Below are 21943 nucleotides of genomic sequence, written 5' to 3'. Positions count from 1 at the left end.
CAAATGGACGGCAGATCAATGCACATGGCACATAAATAGCCTGAAACTCTTGGCTATCTTCCTCGCCCTAAAATCCTTCCGGCTGCTGGTGGAACAGAAGTCACTGCTGGAGCATACGGACAACACCACCAGCATGCATTACCTCAACAAGCAAGGGGGTACGAGGTCTCTTCTGCTATCCAGACAGGCACAACAGATCTGGGAATGGGCGATTCAACAAGAGTCCAGCTAACAGCAGTTCAAGTACCAGGTGCCTTCAACGCCCTTGCAGACTCTCGCAGCAGATAGGCTACGGACATTCACGAGTGGGAACCCCATCGATCGACTCTGGAGTATGTGTTTCGCTTGTGGGACGAGCTGGAGCAGGATCTGTTTGCGACTCCACTCAACTGCAAATGCCTACGCTTCACAAGTCTGCATCCCCATAGCGGATCGAGCGGGAATGCGTTTTCGATCAACTGGTCGAGCAAATTAGTTTACGCTTTTCCACCGATCCCTCTGATTCCACGCCTACTGCACAAAATGAGACTTCAGCCGTGTCACATCCTCTTGATTGCGCCCTGTTGGCCGTGTCGCCGGGTTGACGGGTCTTCTGTTTTCCCAGTGCGATCAGATTCTTCTTCGTCCCCTGCCTCATCTTCTCACCATGAGCCAGGGCCAGATTTGCCATCCGTATCCGGCACCTCTCCAGCTTCACGCTTGGAACCTGAGGACAATGAGTTTGCACATCTGAATATTGCTCCCAAGTGCAGAGGTGCTTGCTCATGCACGCGCTCCTTCCACAGTTGAGACCTATAAACTGAAATGGAAACGTTTTTGTGTCTGGTGCCACAAGATCGATCCTCTGCTCTCCACACCTGAGCAAATCCTGCCCTTTTTCCTCCTTTTGGCAAAGTCGGGACTTTCGCATTCCACTCTTAGTCTTCCTGGCTGCGATTTCCCGCTTTTGCCATGATGGTTCCACGTCACTGAACTCCTCTCGGATCATTTGTCAGTTCTTTAAGGGCCTGTTACGGATGTTTCCACTTATCCCGCCTCCACCTGCTCGATGTTTTAATCTGGTCTTATCACCGCTCCTCCGACCTCCTTTCGAGCCCATTCATTCAGTGGAATTAAAATTCCTTACTTGGAAAGTTGCCCTCCTCCTCGCACTTACATCCTCCAGCCGAGTGAGCAACATCCAAGCTTTCACAATTCAGCCTCTTTTTCTTCAATTCTCAAGGGACGCTGTTACACTTCGTACGAATCCTAAATTTATTCCTAAGGTTCCTTCAGACTTCCACCTTAATGAACCTGTCATTCTCAAGACTTTTTTCACAGACCCTCAGTCTCTCACTGAGCGCTCTCTTCATTCTTTGGACTTGAAGCGCTGCCTTAAATTCTATATTCAACGCACTGCTGCTTTTCATAAATCAGACCAGCTCCTTTGTGGCCTATGGACGAATGCGCAAGGGACATCCGGTCACTAAACAATCCATTACTCGATGGATTTCTTCTGCCATCAACGAGCTGGCAAGCCTTTCTACTCCGGTGCGAGCACACTCGGCGAGGGCAGTTGCATTCTCTACCGCCCTATTTGCTGGAGTACCTCTACATCAGATCTGTAGGGCGGCAACGTGGTCCAGCAGGCACACGTTCACGAGGCACTACTGTTTGGAGACAGCTGACGCTGCAGACCCTGCTGTGGGTCAAGCTACGAAATCTCTTCAGATGAATGTGAGCCTCTGTTGCTTCCCGCCTCCTGTCATAAAAGGTTTTTTCATAGATCTATATCTGCAATGTTCATATGTGCATTTCTTTGCTTGCATTTGTTCTTATTGCCTTTTATGGCCATGTGTTGACATACTGCTTTCTATTCTTATTCAAGCATGTGAATCTATGAAAGGCACCCTAATACTGGAGAAGAACAAAAGTTACTTACCTGTAAACTGTGGTTCTCCAGTATTGGTCTTTCATAGATTCACATGCGACCCAACCTTCCTCCCCTCAGAGGCTCTCTTCTCCTCATGCACTCTTGGTCACTTTTTTGCTTCGAAAATCTGAGGGCTTGAGCTTCTGAGGAGAAGGTTCTAGAGCAGAGGTCTTCAAACTTTTTGATGCTGAGACGCCCCTTTCAAAAGATTTTAGGCATAAGGACCCCTCCTGAAACAAATTTCTGGAACCTGGTACTACTCATCCTCAAACCATAAATTTCCCCAATTCTCACGTCAAATCATTTTTATGGTGGTGAAACAATATTAAACTGTACGGGCCGCCATGCGCATAAATGTAACCTGCGCGGGTGCTGCACTTGATGTAGTAGTAGCACAGTGCCCGGTTAATTTAATATGCAGGTATACCACGCTTGATGATGTAGTCGGTGCCCACTCATCATTTATTTATTTAAATCATGCAACCTGGCCTTCTTAGTGCCTCATTTAAACATGGCACCCACTTAATTAAATGCTTATAGGCTCTGCACTTTCTGTTGCAACACGGCGCCTGTGGCACGCAGCCCAGCTTCGGAGCTGCAGCCAGTTGCCGAGAGAGGGCCAAAGTGAAATGCTCTGCCTCAGGATGCTGGAGGATGTCCCGAGGATCAACGGACAGGAGGCAGTTTTCTGCAGGTAAAGTTCCACTGGTTGACAATGAGTTGGACTCAGTACTTAAGTAAGCAAACTTGGCACTCTTCTACAGCAACACATGTTAACCTCTTTGCTACGGATGACGAGCTCAGCTCGTCATCAGCCACGGTGGTCGTGTGCGGATGACTAGCTGAGCGGCATGTAACGCGGCTTTTCGAAAATTGCCGCACACAGCGGGAAAAGCCACCGCAGCGATGCGGGTAAAGAGCAGTGCATGCTGGTTCCCATCAAGTCACTGTGCGGAAACAGCTTCATATGATGCATTGTTATCTTTACTCATTAACTCTAGTGATTTGGCAATAGCAGCTGCATTGCATCCTGGTAGTTAATTTTCCCAATGCTTGCAAGCACGTACTGCAATGCATCAAAATCTTATTCTTACATTTTTAAGATATGGGCTTTTCATGAGAATGTGAAATACATAGCTGAAACTAGCAATGGGATAATTACAGGCCCAACGGAACTGCCCATTAATAGCACATGCCTGTATTGCAGTCTCTGTTGGTATTTCGCTGGAAGTAGCTCAAGTGGCTGTTAGTATTTCTAAGATGGCCACTGCACCTTGTGAGATCAACCTACTCCTGCCCCTGACAAAAGGAATGTTTAGTGAAGTAGAGAGAAGAGAAAGTGTCTGAGGCCCCATTGGACATCAGCTTGGTTAGTAGGAGTCTCTCCCATGGACTGTATCCATACTAACACCTGTGAGGTCATTGCAGCCTCATACTGTCGGAGGTACTTGGCTGTTAGCAGTTGAGCCAGACTGGCTTAGTGTGCATGTTTAGGGTCAGTCCTCTCTAAATTCCGAATTCCTGGGGATGTCTAAACAACTGCACTATGGGAGCAAAGACAAGCTAAGCGATTCCATACACACAAATACTATATTTTGCTTGCCACCGTTACAACTTTGGAGCAGTTGAGGACTTGTGACAGGATCACACAGAAATGTGAGTAAGGTTAAATGCCAACTGCTAAGCAGAATGATATAAAAGCTCATAATGTGCTATTGCGGGCACTTTTTCCTTACACAATTACTCCAAAATATAAATAAAAACATAATTTATAATACCTATAGCTTTTACTTTTATAAGTGTGTGACATATTGTATTGTAAATGCTTGTTCTTGCTACTTACTGAAATTCAACACCTCCTTCCCGATAGTAAGCACTACGTAAATATATTTGCAATTAGAAGCACGCACTTCACAGCTCGTCACTAAGTTTCCAGGGAGGGATTCAATCAATGAAAGTCAGTACCAAGCATTCTTTAAATCTACAAATTGCCCTTTACACTTTCAAATTAACCTGTAGCGCACACATTTCCAGTCCTTTCAGGCAAGCAGGCAAACCTTAACTAGCTGTCTGATCAGCTCCGGTTTCACTGCACAGGAGAACACTTCTTGAATTGCAATGAAGCTCGAAGTATTTTAATTTCAAAATGAACTGCCCAGGGACGGTTTACTTTTCCAAGAGGCCAGGCGGAAGTGAGCCCAAGGAATGCGCGACCCCCTTCCCAGGACTCCACGACCCCCCTGGGGGTCGAGCCCCACAGATTGAAGACCTCTGTTCTAGAGGGTGCTGCAGCCTGATTGGCTGGAATGTGGACTATTATAATGACCTGGATATATTACTAAAGTGAATTCTCCCTTTAGGCCTGTATGGGCCTATGTTGTTCTATGGTACTTTTACATTTTTTCTTTGTCTATTTATATATAATATATTTATGATAATCAATCAAGAACATTTATATAGCGCACTACTCACCCGGAGGGTCTCAAGGTGCTTGGGGGGAGGGGGAAGGGAGGGGGGACCGCTACTGCTCGAACAGCCAGATCTTGAGCTGCTTCCTGAAGGCGAGGTGGTCTTTGGTCAGGCGGAGGTGGGTCGGGAGGGAGTTCTAAGTCTTGGCGGCCAGGTAGGAGAAGGACCTTCCTCTTGTGGTGGCTCTTCGGATGCGGGGGACGGCGGCGAGGGCGTGGCTGGTCGATCGGAGCTGACGAGTGGGAGTGTAGAAGTTGAGGCGGCTGTTGAGGTATCTTGGGCCTTGGTTGTGTAGGGCTCTGTGTGCGTGGGTGAGGAGGCGGAAGGTGATTCTCTTGTTGACCGGGAGCCCGTGCAGGTCTCGTGTCCAGAGATGTGGCTGTGTTCGGGGATGTCGAGGATGAGTCTTGCTGAAGCGTTCTGGATCCGCTGGAGTCTCTTCTGGAGCTTGGCGGTGGTTCCGGCGTAGAGGGCGTTGCCGTAGTCCAGTCGGCTGGTGAGGAGGGCCTGGGTGACCGTCTTCCTGGTCTCGGTGGGAATCCAGCGGAAGATCTTACGTAGCATGCGCAGGATGTTGAAGCATGACGAGGAGACGGCGTTGACTTGTCTGGTCATGGAGAGGGAGGAGTCCAAGATGAAGCCCAGGTTGCGTGCGTGGTCTGTTGGTTTGGGTGCGCTGCCCAGGGCGGGGGGCCACCAGGAGTCGTCCCAGGCGAAGGGTGAGGAGCCCAGGATGAGAACTTCCGTCTTGTCTGAGTTCAGTTTCAGGCGGCTGTCCATCATCCACTCGGCTACGTCTTTCATCCCTTCGTGTAGGTTAGCTCTGGCGGTGGCGGGGTCGTTGGTGAGGGAGAGGATCAGCTGGGTGTCGTCGGCGTAGGAGATGATGTTGAGGTTGTGTTGGCGTGCGATGGCCGCAAGGGGGCTCCTGTAGACATTGAAGAGGGTGGGGCTGAGCGAGGAGCCCTGAGGAACGCCGCAGATGACTTCTGTGGCTTCTGATCTGAACGGTGGTAGGCGGACTCTCTGTGTTCTTCCGGCGAGGAAGGAGATGATCCATTCTAGTGCCTTCTCCTGGATTCTGACGTTGCTGAGACGCTGCACTAGGGTGCGGTGGCAGACCGTGTCGAATGCCGCGGAGAGGTCCAGGAGGATGAGGGCCGCTGTTTCTCCGTTGTCGAGCAGGGCTCGGATGTAGTCAGTGGCTGCGATGAGGGCGGTCTCGGTGCTGTGGTTGGCCCGGAAGCCAGACTGCGAGAGGTCGAGGGATCCGTTCGTCTCCTCTAGGAAGGTGGCCAGCTGCTGTTGACTGTCTTCTCGAAGACTTTGGCCGGAAACGGGAGGAGCGAGATGGGGCGGTAGTTTTTGAGTTTGGTGAGGTCCGCTGATGGTTTCTTCAGTAGAGCGCTGAGTTCGGCGTGCTTCCAGCTCTCTGGCAAGGTGGCGGTGTCAAAGGAGGTGTTGATTAGGTCTCGCAGATGGGGTGCGATGACAGCGTTGTCTTTGTTGAAGACGTGGTGAGGTCAGCGGTCGGTTGGGGATCCAGAGTGGATGGAGTTCATCGTACGGATGGTGTCTTCGGTGGTGATCGGGGTCCAGGCGCGGATGGTGGTGGTGGGGGGCGTCTGTGCGGTCGTGGGGTGCGTCGGTTGTGTGCTGAAGCTGTTGTGTATGTCAGCGATCTTGTTGTGGAAGTAGGAGGCGAGGGAGTTGCAGAGGTCTTGCGATGGGGTGATGTTCTTTCCGGCGCTGGGGTTGGAGAGCTCTTTGACTATGGTGAAGAGTTCCTTGCTGTTGTGTGCGTTGTTGTCCAGTCGTACCCTGAAAGCAGTTTTCTTGGTGGCATATATCAGTTGGTGCTGTTTTCGGGTGGCGAGCTTGAGGGCGGTCATGGTGTCTGGTGTCTGGTCCCTGAGCCATGCTTTCTCGAGGGCTCAGCAGTTCTTCTTGGAGCTTTTGAGTTCGTCAGTGAACCAGGGTGCTCTCTTGCTGCCGGGTCTGCTAGGCGGGGTCCTCAGTGGGGCGAGGTCGTCTGCGCAGTTGCTGATCCACTTCGTGAGGTTGTTGGCGGTCTGGCTGGGGTTCGCTGAGCTGGTGGGTGGGTTCTGGCTCAGGGATGTGGCGAGCTGATCGGCTGTGATCTTGTTCCAGCTTCTTCGTGCAACCTGTTGCTGGTGGTGGGTCGTGGTTCTTCTGAAGCCGAAGTGGAAGCAGCTGTGGTCCGTCCAGTGGAGTCCGGTGGCGTGGCTGAAGACTATGTCCTTGCTGGAAGAGAAGACGGCGTCGAGTGTGTGTCCGGCGTAGTGGGTGGGGGGTGGTCACCAGCTGCTTGAGACCGAGGTTGTCCAGCAGGGTGGTGGTGTTGCGGTCGTTGTTCTCCAGGTGGAAGTTGAGGTCCCCGAGGAGGATGTAGTCAGCGGAGGGGAGGGCGTGCAGGCTGATTAAGTTGGCGATGTCTTCGCTGAATTGTGTGTGTGGTCCCGGGGGTCTGTAGATGAGGGTGCCTCTGATGGTGGTCTTGGTCGGTGTGGATCTGGAAGTGCAGGTGTTCGGTGGTTGTGAGGGTGTCGTTGGTGTTGGTTGTGATGCGGATGGTGTTCCTGTGGATGATGGCTCCTCCTGTCTGGTTGGCGCGGTCCCTCCGGGTGATCTTGTATCCATCCGGGATTGCGATGTCTGGTGCTGAGGAGGCGTTCATCCAGGTTTCCGTGAGGAAGGCGACGTCTGGAGATGTGGTGTCCAGGAGGTTCCATAGTTCGATGGCGTGCCTGTGGACGGAGCGGGTGTTGAGCAGGATGCACTTGAGGTGGTTGCTGCTGGTGTTCGGCTTGGTGGGTGCTGGTGTGGTGTAGGTCCGGTTGCAGGTGTACTTGCAGGAGTGGCAGCTGAAGGGTCCGTGGGTGCGTCTCGGTGTGGCTCGGTAGCATCCCGGGATTCGGCCGGCGTGGAGTTCGGTGGAGTTGTAGGTCCGGCGGGTGGGCTGGTGTCTGCGGGGGCCAGGGGTCCTGGCGCTGGGCGCGGTCCAGGCGCGGACGGGCGCAGACGGGCTTACCTTTGGCGCAACTTCGGTGCTCAATCGGTGCTCCCGCTGCACGGTTGCTCTGGGGGCGTCAAGTTTTTTGTATTTGTGCCTGATTGCCCGCGCCTCCGCCTTTGACATCGTGCTAGTTTACATTGTGCCCCAGTGTTTCGATATTGCCTGCTTGCTGCCATTTTGTTTGTTGTCCTGCCTCCTTCCCCTGATATCCACCCCGCCTCCCAGCTGACCCTCCCTCCCACTGATACTGACCTCACCGCTTCACCGTGCTTGCGCTGTGACCGTCCTGCTTTCAGCAGAAGCGGCCGCTCCACACGCTGCTCCCAGCCTCCTCAACTGGTATCGTTGTCTACTGAGCGCCTATCTTGCATTCCACCTTAGCCTGCATAATCGTATAGCTAGTTCGTAGCGCTAGATTGCCCCGCCTGCTTCGCATTATTGATTAAATCTGCCGAGGCTAATTAGATTGTAACGCTCGACTGCCAAGGTGCGCTTGTGCGACTTCAGTTCCTGTGCTGTGCTGCCTGAAATTGTATTTGTTCCCGATTTCCTGCGCCTCCGTCATTGACATCGCGCTAGCATACATGAGAAGCAAGCCCCTGGTGTAGCCACCATGAACAGTGTTAATATGCAAGAAAATGTTCCTTTAGATGGTCTTTTTTTTTTTTTCCTGAGAAGCTCAATTAGCAGTATGTGTTTTTTTTTTTTCTTTCTTTTTTTTGTTGTCTACAACAGTGGATCTTTAACTGTGGTCTGGGGATTCACAAGCCTCCACAGGGAGTCAGCAACTACTTGGAAAATTAAATATTAACCGATTTAATAAAGTGTAAATAATATAGAAGCAAAATATAAAATTTAACATTTTAAAATGTTCTGTAAATGTGAAGCAATGTGAAATTGGAGCCCTTTAGTGTCCTCTGAATGTGGGAGCAAAGCAAGGGCATCAAACAGAATATAGCATGGACGATGAGTGACCTCAACTGAATTTAGAAGAGCTCCTACCTTCCCAGTAAAATTACTATGCAGATTTTTTTTATTTGTGAGTTGGATAAAATATAAGGTTTATCAAAGAGGAAACAGACACTTGTAACACTAAGCCATTGGTTAAGTAAATTTTAGAGTAACCTCAAAAACCCTATGCAATTTGGAATATAGCGGTATATATGGTTCATCCGCCCCGCATATGGGTTATTGGCCGTTATCATTGGTTACTCTAAATGAGTGATTTAGCCAGCCTCAACCGGAGGCACCTCTGGCATATAGTGCAGTGTCCAGAGAAGGAAAAAGGTGGTGTGTCAAAAAAAGAAAAAAGGGAGAAAAAAGGGGGGGTTTGTTAAAATAACTGGAAAATCACCCTAATTAGTTTTATTGATTGGTGTGATTTCCAGGTTGTTAAAAAACTGGTACTACTAAGTTGATCGAGTTACTAGATCACAGTAGTTGGGAAAAACACTTATTACATAAACGTCGACATGTTTCTGCTCCGTCGGCCCATAGGGGTCTATAGAGCATTCGTCAGGACTAACAGTAAAATAGACAAACAGTGTTTGGATTACTCACACCTTTTGTGTTGCAATACGTTAATAACCTGTATATTTTGCAGGGTATTGACTCCTCTGGTTTCTAAAAAGAAATAGGGAGAGAACATCGAAAAAAGACACTCATTTACTGACAAACCTGATTTAGGCTAGTGCGATTAATAGAATAACATTATTATTCATTCAATTCTTGAAGATTCAAGACATTTCATCTCTAAAATGGGGGAGGGTAGTGTAACCGGGTTGAGCTTATCGCGCTGCAGACAGGGTAATGAAAGTACAAAGCCGGCACATTCAGCAAGGGTACGTTACTTATAGTGCGCGTTAACCTTTTATCTAGCAAGCAAAGTGGGTGAGTTGTTTTAAAGAGATGCCGCCTAAGGAGCGCGTGGATTGAACTTATCGCGCTGCCGACAAAGTTATAAGAATACATAGCGGGCACATTCGGCAAGGGTGCGTTTCACTTAGTACGCGTTAACCTATTATCTAGCAAGTCTAGCATGTGCGATGTTTTTAAAGAGATGCAGCCTAAGGGAAGCGTGGAAACGCAGGGAGCCTCTTAGGCGAGATATGCGAATTAGTTATTAAACGCAGCACGTTCTCGTACCTTGTAACAGAGAGTACTTGCTTGCGTCGGGGGGCCCTCAGGACTCAGAGCTGTATTTGAAAAATATCGGGTTAATTAGTATTCTGTGTAGTCACCTTACCGAGATTCAGTAGGCAGTGCTGCGTGGTTCCGCCATTACCCGCGTGTGCCTGCAATTGCGTCTAGTGCTGACTCTGCCCCCGGAAGCTAGTGAATCCGGCTGGGCAGACGTTTTTAAAGGGGCAGGCACTCTTGACTCACGTGTTTACTGGCGTAGTGGGCTGATGTGTTTTTTCTGAAACAAAACTTTATTGTTTTCATCAAAGGGAAGTAAGAAGATTCGTTTTCTGAAATTGGTAATCTCTTGTATTAAAGGTGGTACGTCATTGAGAGATTTGTATCATGGAACAAGATGGTCAATCATTTAGAGAATTGATGCCAGGGTATGGAATCATTAAGGCCGTTTTCGTGGGTTCTGAGGCGTTCCACCCACCTTTGTTCTTTCTCAAATAATGTTCTTTCACATCTCTGTGATTTATCGGTTAGCATTTCAATTACTGACCATTGGATGTCATCGCAGGAATGGCCTGCTTGCACAAAGTGGGTACAAAGTTTGGTGGTGTTCTTTTTTTAGTCTTATGTTACTGCGATGTTCGCCAATCCTTGTTTTTATCTTTCTACATGTCATCCCGATGTAACGTTTGCCGCAAGGGCAGGTCACAGTATAGATGACATGGGTCGAATTACAATTCGTGTGTTGACGTTGCTGCCAAACAAAGGTGTCAGATAGCTGCAATGTTTTTGTAGCAGTTGTGGTTTTGCATGCAACGCATGACCCACACGGATAGTGTCCCGTTACTGGTGCCATAGTTATATCTCTTAGAGGGATTGCTTGCAGTTTTTTACGTGCTGGTCGAGTATGTACCAAGACATCCTTGATATTTTTAGATCTCCTATTGGCGAACCTCGGTCTGGGCCAATCAAATTGTCCGGTGTGTAGGATATGCCAGTTCTTGTTTACTAGTTTCTTTACTGCGTAAGACGCCTGGCTAAATGTTGTGACACAGGTAGTTAGATCAGGTACTGTTTCTTTGTCAAATGTTTGTAGGAGGCATTCTCTTGGTTGATTTTTTGCTCTCTTTTTGCAGAGTTTGATGGTTTTCTCTGTATAATTTCTTTGTCTCAGTCTGTCACTTAATTCATTGGCTTGCAATACATAATCAGAGTTGTTACTGCAATTCCTCTTCAAACGCAGGAACTGGCTGTAGGGGAGGTTGTCCCTCAATGGTTTAGGGTGAAAGCTGTTGTAGGACAAAATGCTGTTCTTAGCCGTGGGTTTCCTATACGTTTTGGTATGTAACTCATTATTCCTAACAAAAATAGTTATGTCAAGGAAGTCAAGGTTGCAGCTAGTAGCTGTATGTGTGAATTTTAGCCATGGATCAAGGCTGTTGAGCCAATTCATAAAAGACTGTAGGTCCAATTTTTTGTCCCAGATCATGATGATATCATCAATGTATCTCTTCCAGTATAAAATACTGGAAGAAAAGGTGTTGTCTACATTGATTATGTTGAGTTCTTCAAAGTGACTGACATAGAGCCCTGCTACCGAGGGAGCGAAGGCGCTCCCCATGGATGTTCCATGGATTTGGAGGTACATGTCCTCTTCAAAAGCAAAGAAATTCTCCTTCAGTGCTAACTTACAACATTCTAGGATAAAATGTCTTGGTGTTTGGAATTCCCAATCTTTTGAGAATAAGACGTCTTCCAGAACTTGCAAAGTCTCGTTTTGAGGCAGACTAGTAAAGAGGGCTTCAACATCCAGGCCCACAAGGAGCATGGTTTCAGGATTGAAAGGTTTCTTATCTATTTGTACCAGGAGGTCTCGTGTGTCCTTTAAATATGCCGGTGTTTGTTGGACAAGAGGCTTTAGGAATTCATCGGCAAATCTGGAAAGTGGTTCTAATATTGAACCGATGCCCGAAACTATCGGACGACCTGGTGGTGGACTCCTGTTTTTATGGGTTTTTGGCAGAGAATAAAAGTAGGGGGTAATAGGTTATTTTGCCATCAGGAAAAAACCATTAAAAACCAATGAAAAAATAGTGATCAAGCCAGCAGATAAGGGGGGTGGAACTGTTATCTTAAGCAAAGAAGGATATGACTCACAGTGCCTAGCTCTGCTATCTGATACAAGGTTTTATCAAAAGATAGACTTGGACCCCACTGAAAGACTCAAACACCATCTCGATTATGGTTAATGAAGCTGAGACCAAAGGTTGGATTACACCGAAAGAAGCAGATTTCCTGATGGCAAAAGAACCTATTACCCCCTACTTTTATTCTCTGCCAAAAACCCATAAAAACAGGAGTCCACCACCAGGTCGTCCGATAGTTTCGGGCATCGGTTCAATATTAGAACCACTTTCCAGATTTGCCGATGAATTCCTAAAGCCTCTTGTCCAACAAACACCGGCATATTTAAAGGACACACGAGACCTCCTGGTACAAATAGATAAGAAACCTTTCAATCCTGAAACCATGCTCCTTGTGGGCCTGGATGTTGAAGCCCTCTTTACTAATCTGCCTCAAAACGAGACTTTGCAAGTTCTGGAAGACGTCTTATTCTCAAAAGATTGGGAATTCCAAACACCAAGACATTTTATCCTAGAATGTTGTAAGTTAGCACTGAAGGAGAATTTCTTTGCTTTTGAAGAGGACATGTACCTCCAAATCCATGGAACATCCATGGGGAGCGCCTTCGCTCCCTCGGTAGCAGGGCTCTATGTCAGTCACTTTGAAGAACTCAACATAATCAATGTAGACAACACCTTTTCTTCCAGTATTTTATACTGGAAGAGATACATTGATGATATCATCATGATCTGGGACAAAAAATTGGACCTACAGTCTTTTATGAATTGGCTCAACAGCCTTGATCCATGGCTAAAATTCACACATACAGCTACTAGCTGCAACCTTGACTTCCTTGACATAACTATTTTTGTTAGGAATAATGAGTTACATACCAAAACGTATAGGAAACCCACGGCTAAGAACAGCATTTTGTCCTACAACAGCTTTCACCCTAAACCATTGAGGGACAACCTCCCCTACAGCCAGTTCCTGCGTTTGAAGAGGAATTGCAGTAACAACTCTTATGTATTGCAAGCCAATGAATTAAGTGACAGACTGAGACAAAGAAATTATACAGAGAAAACCATCAAACTCTGCAAAAAGAGAGCAAAAAATCAACCAAGAGAATGCCTCCTACAAACATTTGACAAAGAAACAGTACCTGATCTAACTACCTGTGTCACAACATTTAGCCAGGCGTCTTACGCAGTAAAGAAACTAGTAAACAAGAACTGGCATATCCTACACACCGGACAATTTGATTGGCCCAGACCGAGGTTCGCCAATAGGAGATCTAAAAATATCAAGGATGTCTTGGTACATACTCGACCAGCACGTAAAAAACTGCAAGCAATCCCTCTAAGAGATATAACTATGGCACCAGTAACGGGACACTATCCGTGTGGGTCATGCGTTGCATGCAAAACCACAACTGCTACAAAAACATTGCAGCTATCTGACACCTTTGTTTGGCAGCAACGTCAACACACGAATTGTAATTCGACCCATGTCATCTATACTGTGACCTGCCCTTGCGGCAAACGTTACATCGGGATGACATGTAGAAAGATAAAAACAAGGATTGGCGAACATCGCAGTAACATAAGACTAAAAAAGAACACCACCAAACTTTGTACCCACTTTGTGCAAGCAGGCCATTCCTGCGATGACATCCAATGGTCAGTAATTGAAATGCTAACCGATAAATCACAGAGATGTGAAAGAACATTATTTGAGAAAGAACAAAGGTGGGTGGAACGCCTCAGAACCCACGAAAACGGCCTTAATGATTCCATACCCTGGCATCAATTCTCTAAATGATTGACCATCTTGTTCCATGATACAAATCTCTCAATGACGTACCACCTTTAATACAAGAGATTACCAATTTCAGAAAACGAATCTTCTTACTTCCCTTTGATGAAAACAATAAAGTTTTGTTTCAGAAAAAAACACATCAGCCCACTACGCCAGTAAACACGTGAGTCAAGAGTGCCTGCCCCTTTAAAAACGTCTGCCCAGCCGGATTCACTAGCTTCCGGGGGCAGAGTCAGCACTAGACGCAATTGCAGGCACACGCGGGTAATGGCGGAACCACGCAGCACTGCCTACTGAATCTCGGTAAGGTGACTACACAGAATACTAATTAACCCGATATTTTTCAAATACAGCTCTGAGTCCTGAGGGCCCCCCGACGCAAGCAAGTACTCTCTGTTACAAGGTACGAGAACGTGCTGCGTTTAATAACTAATTCGCATATCTCGCCTAAGAGGCTCCCTGCGTTTCCACGCTTCCCTTAGGCTGCATCTCTTTAAAAACATCGCACATGCTAGACTTGCTAGATAATAGGTTAACGCGTACTAAGTGAAACGCACCCTTGCCGAATGTGCCCGCTATGTATTCTTATAACTTTGTCGGCAGCGCGATAAGTTCAATCCACGCGCTCCTTAGGCGGCATCTCTTTAAAACAACTCACCCACTTTGCTTGCTAGATAAAAGGTTAACGCGCACTATAAGTAACGTACCCTTGCTGAATGTGCCGGCTTTGTACTTTCATTACCCTGTCTGCAGCGCGATAAGCTCAACCCGGTTACACTACCCTCCCCCATTTTAGAGATGAAATGTCTTGAATCTTCAAGAATTGAATGAATAATAATGTTATTCTATTAATCGCACTAGCCTAAATCAGGTTTGTCAGTAAATGAGTGTCTTTTTTCGATGTTCTCTCCCTATTTCTTTTTAGAAACCAGAGGAGTCAATACCCTGCAAAATATACAGGTTATTAACGTATTGCAACACAAAAGGTGTGAGTAATCCAAACACTGTTTGTCTATTTTACTGTTAGTCCTGACGAATGCTCTATAGACCCCTATGGGCCGACGGAGCAGAAACATGTCGACGTTTATGTAATAAGTGTTTTTCCCAACTACTGTGATCTAGTAACTCGATCAACTTAGTAGTACCAGTTTTTTAACAACCTGGAAATCACACCAATCAATAAAACTAATTAGGGTGATTTTCCAGTTATTTTAACAAACCCCCCCTTTTTTCTCCCTTTTTTCTTTTTTTGACACACCACCTTTTTCCTTCTCTGGACACTGCACTATATGCCAGAGGTGCCTCCGGTTGAGGCTGGCTAAATCACTCATTTAGAGTAACCAATGATAACGGCCAATAATCCATATGCGGGGCGGATGAACCATATATACCGCTATATTCCAAATTGCATAGGGTTTTTGAGGTTACTCTAAAATTTACTTAACCAATGGCTTAGTGTTACAAGTGTCTGTTTCCTCTTTGATAAACCTTGTACTTTCCCTGGGGAATGAAACAGACCCTTAAATCCCTAGTCCCTCCACATTGATTGATTGGATAAAATATATCCACTTTTTTTGAATGCTTGTTTCTGGGTATTTTTCTGTGTATTGGTTTTCGGGTCAAATCATCAAAAATGCTTAGGCCGGGAGTGTCCTGCTTCCAGTAATAAGTTAGTGGCAGGATGGGGGGGGGGGCACCGAATTCCTATAATTTATTGAGGGGGGTGGGTCCATCTAGCAGCACATGTGCAGGCCCCATTTCACCGGTTACCATTATACATCCCTACATCTGGCTCACTTGGCTGGCCTCTGGTTCGCGAGCCCGGTTCTAAGCTCTGCAGCATCCAGGAATGTGATTTGGGACTGGAGCAAGGCTCTGCTGGGAGTGTGTGGCAGAGATGGCGGGTTGGGATTATTGTACAATAATTATTATAGAAAACGCTATTTGTCTTTCAGCTCCAGATTATGACAAAAGTCCGTGGCTTAACGAGAAGGAAACACTAGGACTGGACTTCCCAAACGTAAGATGTGTTGCACACCATGTGGTCCGGGGTAGGAGTTTGGGAGAGTAAGTCTGCTGGGGTGGGAGCGGGAAGGTGACATGTTCTTTAGTCTAGGGACTCTGATGTACTGTGAATACTGAGTAATGTAGTTAAATGATGGGCCAGAGTGGGTTCCGAACAGCCATACTGTAGGGATCTTCAAAAGTGCCACTAGAGGATGGTTTTCTGGTCGTGGCATTGCCATTTCTGCGTGCAGACCCCATTGATTCTATAAATTGGCCAATGCACCTGTGTGATTTATTTTTCCTATGCACGCAGGTACGGGCAGCAATGCACAGAAACGGATTCTCTATACACTCCCATATTTGTAGGGGAAGGAGATGTCACCCTCTTGGCCCCGTTGCCTGTCTCACTTTTTGCATTTCGTTTTCCAGATGCGAACCTTACAACCCTCACCCCTAACTTTAGCACGAGGACAGTAATTTCAGACCCACTCCTTGCTGCCTCCATGTGGGTTTAAAGAATGATGATGTGACACTGGTTGTGTGTAAGCTTTGCCTCTCGCCCTTTCTTGCTCAAGGTTACTAACAAGTCGAAAGATTCGAGTTGCATTCCTATACTTTCCCTTATCCCAGCCCTCCTTCTCTTGTGCCCAGTGCACCCCCCATCCCGGCCGAGGCCCAGTGCACCCCCATCCCGGCCGAGGCCCAGTGCACCCCCCATCCCGGCCGAGGCCCAGTGCACCCCCCATCCCGGCCGAGGCCCAGTGCACCCCCCATCCCGGCCGAGGCCCAGTGCACCCCCCATCCCGGCCGAGGCCCAGTGCACCCCCCATCCCGGCCGAGGCCCAGTGCACCCCCCATCCCGGCCGAGGCCCAGTGCACCCCCATCCCGGCAGAGGCCCAATGCATGACTTTAAGTTCTTCCTGTTAATTGTGTTTAACGAGCTCGGGGGCATAATACCAAGCCTGGCGATATTAGATTATCGCCGCTTTAGCGGCCGTTTTCGGCCTCTAAGCGACGATAATTATATCGCCCTATTAGCAAGCTGTCACTAACTGATAATTGCGACCGCTTTGAGGCGATAGAGCTGTTTGGGGCCTGCTTTGCATGTCAGCGATATTTATCGCTAATGACATGCAAAGTGGGCGTACCCAACCGGTTAGCGACTGAAAGCAGTTGCTAACATCGCTATCGCCTATTATCAACGCAGGCGTAGCGATTGAAATATTCGCGCTAAGCGCAAATATCTTCAAAAGCCTATGTCTGCTCAGACCAGTTCTTAGCCATAATATCCACCTCCCATTGGATATAATGGCTAAGACCCTATTGACGTTAATGCATGAATATCGCAGTATTCTCAGCGATATTCACGCATTTCGCCACTATCGCCGGATATTTTATCGCTTTAGAGATGAACGTTGCTAATAGCATTGTTATTTCTGCGATGATATCCGGCGATGCTTGGCGATAAAAAAAAAACAAAAAAACTCGCTAAGCCCATTTAGCGATAAATATCGCTACTTGTTGGTAATACGCCCCTCAGTACCTTCCCATATTCACCTCTTATTCTAGGCAGCCCACATTGGGCCCTTCTTGCTTCGAGTGGTCAGTTGTGCTTGAGGTCCATGACAGAGCCTCGGTGATGAGCATGGAAGCGGCACTTCACGGACTATTCAGGGCCTATTCTATAGAAGGGCGTCATTGCTGGCCCACCTTTCCAATCACCCAGTCCTGTCACCGAATTATTAATAATAATAAATCAAATATCATCTGCTCCTAAACGTTTGTTTCTTTATCCCACGTTTGTCTTCAGCTCCCGTACCTGATTGATGGGGATACCAAACTCACCCAGAGCAACGCCATCCTCCGGTACATCGGACGCAAACACAACCTGTGTGAGTAGCAGAGCCCTGGTTGGGGGTACCGAATTTACATCTGGTTTGCCTAGTGGCCTCTCTAGATCTATTCATCGCAGTGTACTAAACGGGGTTTCTGAATGTGATGCATTGAGCAGGACATTTGTGATGGAGAGTCCAGTGTATCACAGCAACGCCCCCTCCCCCCAATCTGAGACACCCCCCCACAGCAGGACTTACCATAACCTTAAATCCACACCTTAGCTTGTGTGTATTTAAGGTTCCTTTAGATGTTTAGCCTGTTAGACCTCACCAGCTCTTGGATATCCACACTCTGACCCCAAATTCCTCTCTGGTGCTGTGCTCTGCTTGTTTACTGCACCCCAGGCTCTTTAGCTGTCGGTTTGGTGATTGCGGGGTGCCATCTGTGCTGTAACGTATACATCTGTAAGTTTATTAGCACTGTGGTAATGGGGCAAAGGTTGAGCGGGAGCTGCAGGCTGATGGGGAAAAGGGTGGAGATGCTCTTCAGACTACATGAACACCATGAATAGATGAACTGCAGCTCAACTTAGAGGGGAGGAGGATACTGGCCCATACGCAAACACTGTCTGCACAACAACATGAAGTAAGTGGGACTCGGGCAAGGACTTAACGTGTTTTTAAAGGTGGAGTTGCCCCATTACCCACAACTTTCAGGTGTTGGCTTATGTCTGGAACCGGGAGCTATTTTTAAAAAACAAAAAACATACAAGCACGTAGAGCACTTGCACAGACGGCCTGCCTGCATTGTGCAAACGCTATTTTTGTTTGTGCTTTATTTGGGAGAGAGAGAATGGTTATAATCTTAGCCATTCAGCATTGCTTTTGGGGAAGATGGTGAGATGGCTGCGTTTTCACCTGCATACTCAAGATTCAAATGCCATCTTTGGCATCAAACTATGAGGGAAGGGGATGAATGAATGAATTAATGGGCCAGAGGCACAAGATAGGGCATGAAGCAGAGAACGAATGACGCCCTCCAACAGAAGTGTGGCCTACAAGTCCCCTGTCCAGTTTGTTAAAACCCCAGTACTCGAAGAGGTCTGTCCAGCGCTGGTGAGTGGTCGCTACACTGATCTTCAAGATAGAGCTCACTGGGTCCAGAAAGTCTTTGTAAAAGAGACTCCTGATCCCATACCAACCCATAAGCTAGATGTGTGCTTTTCGTGCCACTTGTCAAAAACATTCTCACCTAACTTTAATTTTGTTAGTGGACTGCTGAAAGAAGTATAGAAGAATTCGGTGTATAGGACTCTTTGAAGTATTCATATTATAACTTATTTGTAAACCCGTCTGTTTTATTTTTACTTAAAGGTGGGGAAAGTGAGTCCGAGAAGGTCCGAGTGGATGTTCTGGAGAACCAAGTTAGGGACTTTCGCCGGGAACTTGCTACTATTGCTTATGATCCTAACTTTGTAAGTATCGTTTTGAAATTTATAACAACATTTGTTGGATTGTTAAGTGAAGTGGGGTGGAACTTCTATCTGAGGAGGGATTTGGCTGTGTTAATTCTCTTCTTCATTGACTTCACCTCCTGTTGAAATGTTTGTTTTTGAGCACATGGTTTGATGCCTTTCTACAGTATTTCTTGCAGGGTGGTGTTGAATTATTTTATTTTTTTATGCAGGAGAGCCTGAAGGGTTCATACTTGGCAAAACTCCCTGATAAACTCAAGCTGTGTTCCCAGTTCCTTGGCGAGCAGAAGTGGTTTGCTGGTGAAAAGGTATTTAAATAGTACTGCCTTTCCTAAAGGGTTGTCCAGGAGACCATGGGCAGGGGTTGATCGGTTTGCCTCACAACCTCATGAACGATGCAGGATTAAGGGTGCAACATTTGAACATCAAACCAGCAGACATACTTACTCTTTGAAAACTGCACCTACAGAGAGTGGGATGGGTTAGTTCTTTCTATTCCTCTCTGGAAGGAAATGGTTTAAAATTCCTAACAACTGATCCAGGCATATGTGGGAATGATCCTTCAGAGCACGGGGGCGGAGAGCCTTTGGAAGGGGACATGTTGTTACAGGGACAATAGAAGGCGGATCAATGTAAAATTGCATTCTATTCCAAGGAGAGATTTAAAAGTAGTACACGGTTCACTCACCTACCCAAACATCTTACTTTTCAAAAACAGGAGTGCTTAGCCTATTCCCTGTACCCGCCCAATGGGATCATCCATGGTGTTAAAAGGGCTCATCCAAGTGGAATGCTTCATAATAGTGGCCATAATTCGGGGCATCATGATATCCTCTTCTGCGTTTCGAAGAGAAACAAGATAATTTACAGAAAGCTGTAGACTAACCTTTTAAAAGGGCTCTGGTAGATAAAAAGGAAGCCCTAAAGTTTTTTATGAAAAGGAGGTTCTTACTAGCCTCACTTAAAACACTTCGGTGTTTGAAGAGGAGGAAAAAATTGGATGCTTTCTAGCTTATTTTTCTGGATCACTATGCCTATTTATCCAAGGGAACAGCAGAGACATGTGGCCCAGCTTTAGCAGAACAATGTTTTGGTGAAGTGCAGTTTCCAGAGCTAAAAGGGGAGTCTGCTACCTCTTTAATATTTCCAATCATGACGTGAAGAGCTCAAAAATGCCACAAAGGAATTGCCAGGGTCTAAAGCAAATTGCCAGGTTTCTTGTTTATTTTATTTAAAGAGTATTACATTTTATTTAATTACAGGAAAGAACAATTTGAACCGACTTTGTGTTGACCTGTGCTTCTTAATTCGGACTATAAGAATTTACAAATTATATCTACTGAATTAGTGCTGTTAAGAATTTGATCCATCTCAACAAGAATGGTTTTATCAACAAAAGAAAGTCAGAGCCCCAGAGGATTAATACCAGACTACTTTATATAAGGCATAATCTTATGAAGGCTATGACATGGAAGCCTCTATGCTGCACATTTAAAACATTTGGGTGGCTTGCCTCCCATAACCAAATGAATAGGCAGTAAAAGTCTCTTGCAATTGATCTATTTATTCGAATTTATGGAGCTTGGTGGCTAATCACCCGAGAGGGTATCCATGCGCTTGGTTTTTGCTGGGTTCAATTAAAAAGTCATGTCTTTAGTCCCTTTCTGAATTCCTGCAGAGAGGATACTGTTTGTAGGGGGAGTTTTTTCCAGGACTTGGCGGTGGGGTAGGAGAAGGATTGTCCTCTACTGTAGTTTCAGCGGAAGCAGGGCGTATGAGCGAGGGAGGCAGAGTGCAGTTGTCTGGATGATTGGTGGAAGCTCAGGCGGTGGTTGATGTATGCTGGTCCTTGGTCGTGGAGGGCTTTTCTGGACGAGGTGCCAGTGGAAGTTGCTGAGGTGGGGGATGATGTGGGTCAGTTTGGGGAGGGTAAGGATGAGTCTAGTAGCTGTGTTCTGAATCTTCTGTGGACTCTTCAGTAGAGGGGTGGTGATTCCTGCATAGAGGCCGTTGCCATAGTCAGCTGGCTGGTAATTAGGGCTTTAAAAAAATATATAGATTTATTCAAGTTTTCCATTAGAGAGTACATGTTAATTGCCACACGTTGTGCCACAGCATGTTTAAACGTTATCAGAACACATGGCACATTGTGGCCAATACAGTCCACTGCTAACATTGGGAAAGGGGTTGGGGTAAGGCATATTGCATGGACTGCGGAATCTTGTACATTACATGACAAGACCATACATTGTTGAACAAATTAGCACACTGTCATTATGTTACATCAGCATGACATGATTGGGCATCTCCGTTGTGTATTTGGATAGCAGTTTGTGTGGGCGGGCAGAGGAGAGTTGCTGGCCTCACTAGGTAGGCTCAAGATTCTAAAATGGGGACATTGTTTAGCTTGAGGATGCAACAGGCGTGTTCTGTGTAGCTGCGCTCGGAGCATTTGCCCATTGTGTGAATGGGGTCCAAATATCTTTAGGTCTGGATGCTCTGGGCATTAGGTCCCAAAACTTTGTTAGCTGCTCTTGACAATGTGATATTGTGTATCCATGCGTCTGAGGGGGCCGTGGTGGTGCCCCAGTGTATGACTGTTCTACCTTTAGCGAGCAGAAGCATCACTGCAGAAAGGCGGTGAGAGACAGAAGGGGTGTTTTCGACGTGACCCTATAGAGCCACAAGTAGTGTGCGTTCCAGGCTAGTCTCTGTAATCTGATGTAATACATGATAGATCTTGCCCCAGAAATCGGGTATGGGGTGGGGGGCAATGCTATGCTAAATACAAGAATGTTTGCGGTTGTATGCATCTCCAGCAGTTTGCGATTAGATCACAGACCCATTTTATGCATCTGTAGGGGGCTCGGTATAAGAGGTGGAGAAATTTGAAGTGGATTTAGGCTTAGCTTGTAGTAGGGAGGTAGGAGCTCAAGTTGAGAGCAGCAGTAGGTTCACTGTTCAACAGTGAAAGGAGGGTCTAATTCTTTGCGCCAGTCAGCTGGTGCCTTGGCTCCGTGGCGTTACACATGGTATTCAAGGGGGAATTCCAGTTCAAATGGAAGTGGCGTCTCTCAAAGGAAAGAGGACAGATTTGTGCCAATTTAGGTTCACTCCTGACAAGACTCC

General features: G+C 46.8%; 1 protein-coding gene across 1 annotated transcript in view; it reads left to right on the top strand.

Moving 5' to 3' along the window:
- LOC147663243 (glutathione S-transferase Mu 2-like) overlaps positions 1 to 21943 on the top strand; it is a 90903-nt gene that overhangs the window by 54987 nt on the left and 13973 nt on the right. Inside the window, exons 3-6 of the mRNA XM_086950599.1 lie at positions 15452 to 15516; positions 17315 to 17396; positions 18714 to 18814; positions 19027 to 19122. Of these exons, the coding sequence (XP_086806725.1) occupies positions 15452 to 15516; positions 17315 to 17396; positions 18714 to 18814; positions 19027 to 19122 (344 nt within the window). The remainder of the gene's footprint in view (positions 1 to 15451; positions 15517 to 17314; positions 17397 to 18713; positions 18815 to 19026; positions 19123 to 21943) is intronic.

Source organism: Lissotriton vulgaris, unplaced genomic scaffold, assembly GCF_964263255.1.
Source record: "Lissotriton vulgaris unplaced genomic scaffold, aLisVul1.2 SCAFFOLD_2692, whole genome shotgun sequence".
Taxonomy (NCBI): Eukaryota; Metazoa; Chordata; class Amphibia; order Caudata; family Salamandridae; genus Lissotriton; species Lissotriton vulgaris.
This window is presented reverse-complemented; position numbering and strand designations above follow the sequence as displayed.